At 28.7% G+C, this 9,252-nt stretch overlaps 1 protein-coding gene across 2 annotated transcripts; it reads right to left on the reverse strand.

The window, feature by feature from the left end:
* Window positions 1-1,309: 1,309 nt before the first annotated feature.
* LOC143151405 (SCY1-like protein 2) lies at window positions 1,310-6,113 on the reverse strand. 2 transcript variants are annotated; one of them, XM_076320506.1, is made up of 4 exons: window positions 3,967-6,113; window positions 3,493-3,874; window positions 2,942-3,394; window positions 1,310-2,843 (listed from the first exon to the last, which is right to left on the reverse strand). In XM_076320506.1, exons 1-3 carry the CDS (start codon window positions 5,654-5,656, stop codon window positions 2,959-2,961), a joined length of 2,508 nt encoding a protein of 835 aa, XP_076176621.1. In that variant the 5' UTR covers window positions 5,657-6,113; the 3' UTR covers window positions 1,310-2,843; window positions 2,942-2,958. The 2 variants fall into 2 exon arrangements, with proteins under 2 accessions (XP_076176621.1, XP_076176620.1); XM_076320505.1 differs by having other exon boundaries at window positions 1,310-3,394.
* Window positions 6,114-9,252: the final 3,139 nt, after the last annotated feature.

A 9,252-nucleotide genomic window follows, 5' to 3' on the forward strand; every position in this document is an offset into this window, starting at 1 on the left:
ATGAGACATACCTACCTTATTCAGTTAAAAAACGCCATAGTGGTGCAATCTCTTAATACTCGGAAATTTGTCACACAAAAACTTCGCTTTAATTTTTATATTTTTCTCTTCTATAAAACTGTAATTATTCTATTTCTGATCATTCTTATGTGACACATTTTAAATTTGCTTATTACATTTTTCTTTCAACATTAAGGATCATGTCCAAAGCAATCACGTCAAATGTAAAAAAATGTCTGCTTTTAAGCAAAGAGAGAAATTAAATTTTTAACTAGTCGAATATCAAAAAATATCTCAGAGTGCAAATTTATAAAAAAATATTAATATTTAATATTTCGTGACATTATTTACTACGGCATGAAAAAAATTGTTGTAAATATTATCTTAATGAAAGACGTTACTCACAGAATATCATAAAAAGGAAGAAAGCCATTGTGGTACTGCTACGACAAGTATTTACACAAACGTGTAATGATAACAATAAGCAAAACATTATCATACCATAAGCAATTAGTTTAGAAATTGGTCGCGCGAAAAAAGTTTTAATAAAAATAAATGTACATCACCGTGGCATATGCTTTTAATATTAAACATTCAGTTAATCAATTTCAAACCGCTCACTGTTCCAACAAATTGTCCCCAAACAGATTATAAACATTTATAAAGTTTTAGTCGATAAATTACGTACTTTAATCCAAAACTAAGTTTACTTTTCACTGTACTTGGATAAAAATATGGATATTACTAATATTAATCAGTTAACAATCGTTACTTGTATAATGCAAAGTATACTATGAATTAAAAGTTATTTGCACTTGCACCATTGCACAGAACCACGACAAGGGTGGACATTTTTACTGTTTTGTACACGACTTTATTATTATATATTTCTTTAATTGTCATTATATATTTATTAAACTATCTATGATTAATATTAAGTCAATTAATAAATGTATATTTATAAAATTTCTCAAAAGTTTACGTTCTAATACAGTAGCCATCAATAAATACGCTTTTTCGAAAAATTAAAAGATCACTTTATAATCGCCTGAAAAATAGCGAACAAAGCTTCCAAATCGTATTAAGCGATTTTTCAGACTATGTTTTTGCAAAAATATTAGAATTTAAACAACTTTTTTCTCAACTGTATGGACGGAAGCATATATTAATCATATGTGTAGTTTTATATATCTACGTTAATTTACTATTAGTTGTTATTATTATAAATTGATTTTATACAGTTATATTCATTCATTACATGAATACAGTAATATTATTATTACTTAATATTATATAAATTTTACTCAAACACTATTGAGTTTTTATGCAAATTCAGTTTTATATAATTTCATGATAAATTTAAGAATGTGTAAGTGTAATCAAAGTATGTACAATGTTTCGATTCCAAGTAAATTTCACGATTTTAGTGCAAATCAGAGATCAGTAAGAACACATGAAGTCCCTACAATTTTTAACGAAAAATTATCAAAATCCAGCAAAAAAATATTCTCTGAATTATACATAATAGTTTATTTGTCGAAACAAAACAAAATTAGAGAATATATAAGCTTTTCGTTACTATTTCGCTTGCATTTAAAGCGAATGCGCTCAAAATATATAATTCCAAGGATGCATTGTGTTATCACTAACGCATTGCTTGGAACTAAAATTATAAGTATTAATCTGAGGATTGGTATTTGCTTTTGGAAGAATTTCATCTACAATACTGTTGTATGCTTCTCAGTTACTATTACAATTTTCAAAACATGATCAATTGCTATACCTTGCCATCGCATTAATTTGACACAAACTGATATTGAGGTCCCAAGATCAATTTAATTCATCAAAACAGATAATAACATACGATTGTCAATGTTTACAAACACTATCAACACAAGTAGAGATAAATGCAAAACAGGCGTGTTTCTAAATTCGTACTTAAGGGCATGTGTATTTGACGAATTTTCAAAATCAATTTTTCGAAAATGAAGCTACGTATAACAAAATTTCATAACGAACTTCTTACTCGTTTTTCACGTATGATCACCTCCTTTTCGGTTGGACCACGTTTGCTGCCCCATCTTATATATAAGTTTTTTTTATATTTATTGCAAAGAAAATCCTATTTAACAGTTAAAAAATTGTGTTCAGAATACTATTTTGTAATACGTTACTTATACTTTTATAATTTTAGACTACTACAATTGTAAATTCATGTTCTGTAACTACCTACTTGGTTTAAAACGATTTACTTTACTGCATATTTGCTGCACAATAAACTTATCTATCTTCTTTATTCAAGTACCTCATAGTTTAAATGTATTTGTCAATTCTCCCAATTAGCTCAAACATACAAGTAAATTACCTTTCTTGAGTTTCCGATACACGCAAATATTATACTAAATTGCAACGACTTTATCTTATTTAAATAGTTTGTAAAGTACATTAGTAAGAATAACATATGTGATCTTAAACTAATTGGCAAATATGTACATACAATCCCTTATAAATGATTGAATTCATTGAATATTATTACCTTACTTCTAAAATCATGTGTTATTTTTTATTTGAACATATTAAATAATATAAAACAAAAATTTACTTGAAATAAAATATTTGTCATATAATGTACAAATTTTCACATGTTTTAACTACCTCATTTTATATATTTACAATATATTTACAAAATTACGTTGAAAATAGTAAACTGACTTCAATATATACCAAGATTAAACAAAAATTTATAAAATTTTCGTTTGCATAATTTTAGAAATAAGATAATGGTACAGGTTAATCCATGGTTACATTTACAATTTCCCAGGATGACTTAGATTTCATTAAACCTGCAACAGAGATGTAATGAGAGAACAGCAAAAAGACAATTTTATTCTACTACAACAAACATTGATTATCAATAAACAATAAAGAATATCAAATGCACCTGTCCTCTTAAAATCATTAACTAAGTAAATCCACTATATCTTGTGGAGGTAAGTTTTCAGCCTTCTGACTTGTATTAGAATTTAAGTTTGTATAAAAGTCCAATTGACTAGTCGCGAAATTTCCTTGATTCATGGGATAATTGATATTATTTTGAGGTACAACATATGTTGGATTCAATGTTGATTGATTAGAAATCCAAGTACTAGTATTTCGAGTTAAATTCATATTCATCCCTTGTGGATTGCAATATTGATGTGGATTTGAATTTGAGGGCATCCGGGAATAATTAGGTTTAGAATTTGACATTGAAAGATTTAATTGATCTAAATTAGATTGCAATAAAGTATCAGTTAAATCTTTTATTGGAGGCTTTATATGTTGTTGAATAGTTGTTGGCATTAACGGTGGTTGAGATTGCAATCTTTGATGCACTTCCTGCTGTTGAATTAATCTGTAAATTGCAAAATTTAAAATTGACAAATTTTAACTTTGACAATTCAAGTTAAAAAACTATATTTAAATTGTATTACAATAATCGTTCTTACTAACCGAAATTTATCTTCCATTGTCAATCCATTTTCAATTTGTACAGGCTTTAAATTTATGTTTGTATTTGGAGTAGGAATTGTGGATATCATACTAACAGTATCAGTAGTTAAATTCATTTTCTTATAAATATTGGAAGTTTGTGAAAGCTCTTGATCAAGCTGTTGAGTCTCACGGCGCATTGCATCTAATTGTTTCAAAGCTTCTTTGTGTTCCGTTGTTACACAATTTATCATTTCAATTACAAGATTTGAAAGAATTTCATATTGTGATAAACTAAAATTCTGTTCAATGCACAATGGCAATAAAAATGGTAAAATCTTTGTTGCTAATATTTCTTTACTTGCTCCTAATTTACTATGACTTAATAATATTCGATAAATACCTAATAGAAAAATAAATATTATTACTCCTGTAAATTCATTATTGTATTTATAATTCTTTATTGTTGTATAAATATTTTACTATAAACTATACCTATAATGGCTATAAGGATCGCAGGTTCACCAGAGTGTGGAATTTCTTGTAGAAACGGTAATACTTGATCAAGAACCAACCATCGATCAAAATTAGGTAACAATCTTGCAAGGCACAATAAACAATTAACTTTAACGCCAAGACTTTTACTACTACTTCCTTTTTCATGTAAACAAATTTTTTTCATTCTGGGCAAAATTGCATGTTTAATCACTGGCCCTTCAATCATTGTTATAATATTAGGTAAAGCTGATAAACACAACTCTTGTAACTGTTCCCATTCAGATTCTAAAGCGTGTAGCAACATTGGAACTATGTCTGTCTTTATTACTTCTGTAGTACATAATTTTAATAATAAATCAACATGTTGCATTAATACGAGACTAATTTGTGGTGGATCATCTAATGTCAAAACAGGTTTAATATTTGGTAAAATGTATTCTTTAAATTCTTCCACAGAACTGGTTTCCATTACATATAATATGCTTGGTAAAATGAAAGGAATCATTGGAGGATTAATTAATTCCTTATATAAAGATGGAAGAACTCTATGTAGTGTAACTCTATGTGGTAGTTGTTTTAAAAGCTGTGGTAGTCCTTTATAAAACTGTGACTTTTGTAAATTATCCCACTGAAAAATCTTGTCCAAATAATTTAAAGTTTTCACTCCTATATCTGTGAAATATTCAATCTTAACAAATTGATGGGCATCTGGTCTTAATTCAGGATTATGATTTAACATCAATTTAACTGTATTTCTAAGGGTCTCTGGAATTGGAAGAAGTTTAGAAACTACAATTGAACCAGTGAAGTTTTCTAAAAAATTTTTGCACTTTAGAAAGTCATTGTTAGACTCAAAAAGAGGTACATTCATTGGAGAATGTAAAATGTATGCCAACATTCCCAAAGAAAAAATGTCACTGGCTGTACTAATACTACTTGCTAGAATGCATTCTGGTGCTTGGTAGTTGAAATTTGGATGTACCACAGACGAAGTTGACATATCATATTCCACATATGACCATAATGGTTGTTTACCTTCCGTACTTTGATTCAAAGCACAGAAGTCAAATCCAAAAATTTTCCATGCTCCATGACTATTAATAACAATGGATTCTGGACATAAGTTTCTATGAATCAACTTAACATCTCCATGTAAAAATGCAAAGCCTTCTCCAAGCTGCAAAAGTCCATACTTAATTTCAACCTCATGTAATTTATATTCTTTTAAAATTACTGGCACTGGTTGTGGTAAATTATCATGGTTTCCTAAAACATTAGCTAGACTTGCTAATACGGGTTCAGTCGCAAATGCTAAACTATCTCTTGATTCTTCTAAAGAATGTTGTACAGTTAAAATTTGTGGGTGACGCAATTTTGTCAGTTGTGCAACACCTCTTTTCAAAGTTTCTAAAATAATTTCTTTATCATTCTTTGAAAACTTGTCAAGGACACGTTTCTCAAATACAAATATTGCTGCTTCTTGTTTTGTAGATTTTTTGTAACCACTATAAATTTTCCAAAGAAATGCTGGTCCTGCACTTGCTATGTGTGCTGTTACTTCAAATTCTCTTGTAACTGGATTGCCTGGTAGGACATTTGATAATTGAGATAAACCATAAGCAGTATTTTGAACAGTGTTAGAAATTGTATTGCTAACAGTATTTCGTAATTTTGTCAGCACATCCATTATGGTTAGTATGTAGTTTATTTTAGCTGTTCATTCAGTTATTGATATTGTCAAAACTGTCAATAAATTTATTTATTATATGGTTTCCTTTAATCTTACATTAAAATATTATATTATATTTTATTAAATTTCGGCACTATGGTGCAATTTAATTCAATAGATTTTTATTGTGGTTAACGATTTTATTGTATTAACTTTCGATTTTTCCTTGATATTTATACATGCTATACATATATTTGTATGTATTGTGTACTATCCGCAAAAAACTATTTTGCGTACATTTAACAATTCCATGTGATAATTCCGCTCTATACTGAATATTTGTCATTAATAGCAATACTTTTAATTAAACCAAATATGAAATCTTTGACACACCATTCAACCACAGACAAGATGTAAGATTTACCAGTGCTTGGCACTTCTATCGAAAAGTTGGAACATTTAGTTTTCGTAGCAGGACACAAGTAGCGCTAATGTCATATTTTTCAAAACCTATGTACAGTGTAATCATAGAATAGCATTTTGCCTTTTTTTCGTATTACGCAAATTGACCAATAGGAGCCTAAAGTGATATTATGTTCTGAAAAGAAAGCTCTAATACGAATGTAGCAATGCCAAAATGGGGTATTCGCACCCAAAAAGCGAAAAAGTCATTTTACAAAAATGTTTTCATAATAAAAAATTTGTTTACCAGTAGTCAATGAAACATATAAATCATAATTTAGCATGATTTTGTTGACTATTTGTTCATTTTACGAATTACGAGCTTCTAAAATAATGAATCTCAAAATTGTTGAAAATTAGAATCATTATTTAATTTTTTATTTTTTTTATATTAAATAATATATAATGGAATTAAATATACCCAATATATACTTAAATTATGCCAAATTATATGTTTACATTTCCGTCTGGACAAAAGCTTCAATGAATTGATGTATTGATGTTTCACTAATACTTATTTTTATCTGAAAAATCTCATTAATATGTTACAAATATTTTTATAAGAATAAAACCAACAATTTTTAAATTTTATTTTGTATTGTCTGTAGTCCTTAAAGGTTTGTCGGCATAAAGTGGTCATAAACTCATATTATATTGTTCACTTTAGTAACTATGTATACTACTAACTAGGCGTGTCCAGAACCACATCATTGTCGAAACACGAGACGATAATATTTTGTTGTTATTTCTAATTATTTCCGCCAGACGACCGCTGAATGACGTCCATTAAAAAATCGTTATTAATGGCTTGGGGCCATTAACAAATACACGGGGCTTGCCCAAATGTCGTTCAGTCCTCACCCAACGTAAATATGCAGTCAGAAATAGTGATAAAGCACTATCGACTAATATTTTCACAAACTCAGCTTGTCGATAGTATAAATGAACTCTTACTTAGAGATTGTAACCATAACCCATATCGATTTCTGTTCTTAATACCCGTACAAAATTTGAACTTCCTATTCATAACGTCTTATTCCCCTATAAAGTGATTTTAAGTGATGTAAAAACATAACTTATTATTTATATGAAATCATTTTTATTTTATGTAATTTATATAAAAATATATATTATTTAAATATAGAAAGTTTAGTTTTTATTTCTCAATAGTAGAGAAATTCTGTTCTTCTACTGACTTAAACCTTCCGTTTAATTCATGTTATCATTTTATAATACAAGATAATCCTATTTCCTCCTGATGAGAGGATCGTGTATTATTTACAGTGCTGGACGAAAGTATTGGCACAGCATCATTGTTCTGATACAAGTGCTTATAACTATGAAACAAATTGATAAAAAGGAGAAATTTTTTAATACATTTATTTATTTATTATTCTAGATTATTATTTAACAGAAACAGTAATATAAATAAAGTGATATGCGAAATAATAACAAAAACATATTTATTGAGCGTTTTAAGCGTGGACAAAAGTATTGGCACATTATACAAAATTTAGTGTAGTTGTATCTCTCGGAAAAAAATCCGATTGTCACTTGATGGTATAGGTAGGGGATTCCCTGATAGTCATTTTTTCTAACAGTCATCCTTAAGTTCAGTCGATTAGCAACATAGGAAATATAACAAGCAACAATGTCAAGAAGAGGGAAAGAAACTACAAGTGAAGAGAGAAAAATAATATTAAATTTGCACAAAATGCGAAAATCTTATAGTGAAATAGCAAAAAGTGTTAATAGAAGTCGATTCACTATTAGAAGTGTCGTAAAACGATTTGAGAATCAATCAGATTTCAAAAGTAGGAATCGAAGTGGACGTCCCTCAAAGTTAACAGTTAGAGAAAAACGGAAAATTGTAAAGGAAGTGAAAATAAATTGTAAATTAAACTCATCGCAACTTAGAGCAAAGTTAAATGAAGAAAATCAAAAAGAAGTAAGTTCGAAAACTATACTGAGAGTGTTAAAAGATGCGGGATATTCTGCGTGTGTCGCAAGAAGGAAACCATACATATCCAAGAAGAATCGGAAGATGAGAAAAGAATTTGCAAAAGAATTTATAAAAAAGGATCCCACATTCTGGAATAACGTATTATTTTCAGATGAAAGTAAATTTAATATATTTAAATCAGATGGCAGAGTATTAGTTTGGAGAAAGCCAAATACGGAAATGGATCCACAACATTTACAAGCCACTGTGAAACATGGAGGAGGTGGAGTCATGGTATGGGGTTCCATTGCAGCGTCTGGGGTTGGCGAATTAGTATTCATAGATGAGATTATGGACAAATATGTATATTTAAATATATTAAAGGAAAACTTATTTAAAAGTGCTAATAAATTAAATCTCCCGCGTGATTTTTATTTTCAACAAGACCATGATCCAAAACATACTGCCTATATTGTACGACAATGGATCGTTTACAATACCGCACACACGTTAAATACCCCACCCCAGAGTCCAGACATGAATCCCATCGAACATGTTTGGAATGAATTAGAAAAAAGAATTAGAAAATATAATATAACAAACAAAAACCAATTAAAAGCTATTATTTTACAAGAATGGAACAATATAGAGCCGGATTTTACAAAAAAATTGGTAACTTCAATGCCAAAACGATTGAAGGAAGTTATCATGAGGAATGGAGGGCCAACCAAATATTAATTTTTAATTTCTAAGTACTTTCAATCATTTGTGCCAATACTTTTGTCCACGCTTAAAACGCTCAATAAATATGTTTTTGTTATTATTTCGCATATCACTTTATTTATATTACTGTTTCTGTTAAATAATAATCTAGAATAATAAATAAATAAATGTATTAAAAAATTTCTCCTTTTTATCAATTTGTTTCATAGTTATAAGCACTTGTATCAGAACAATGATGCTGTGCCAATACTTTTGTCCAGCACTGTATGTATGTATGTCATGGATAAAGGACTCGCAAAATCTTTTCATAAGATATTAATATGCGAGTATAGGACAAAATTAATTTCACCAATTCTGAAAAATAGGAATGCTCAGTCATACTAAGTCTACTGTCTTTCTAATATTGTAATGATGTTTTAGTAATGGCTTATAAGCGGCACACAGCTTACTTTTTAAAATGGAACATATATAAATAAAAGATAAGCTT

This window comes from Ptiloglossa arizonensis, chromosome 9, assembly GCF_051014685.1.
Source record: "Ptiloglossa arizonensis isolate GNS036 chromosome 9, iyPtiAriz1_principal, whole genome shotgun sequence".
Classification (NCBI taxonomy): domain Eukaryota; kingdom Metazoa; phylum Arthropoda; class Insecta; order Hymenoptera; family Colletidae; genus Ptiloglossa; species Ptiloglossa arizonensis.

Excerpts from the sequence above, each read along its gene's own strand:
- LOC143151405 (XM_076320506.1), bottom strand. The coding sequence starts at position 5,656 with ATGGATGTGCTGACAAAATTACGAAATACTGTTAGCAATACAATTTCT. Across the intron at positions 3,875-3,966 it reads GATCCTTATAGCCATTATAG|GTATTTATCGAATATTATTA; the intron begins GTATAGTTTATA and ends TTTTTCTATTAG. Across the intron at positions 3,395-3,492 it reads ACAATGGAAGATAAATTTCG|ATTAATTCAACAGCAGGAAG; the intron begins GTTAGTAAGAAC and ends TGCAATTTACAG.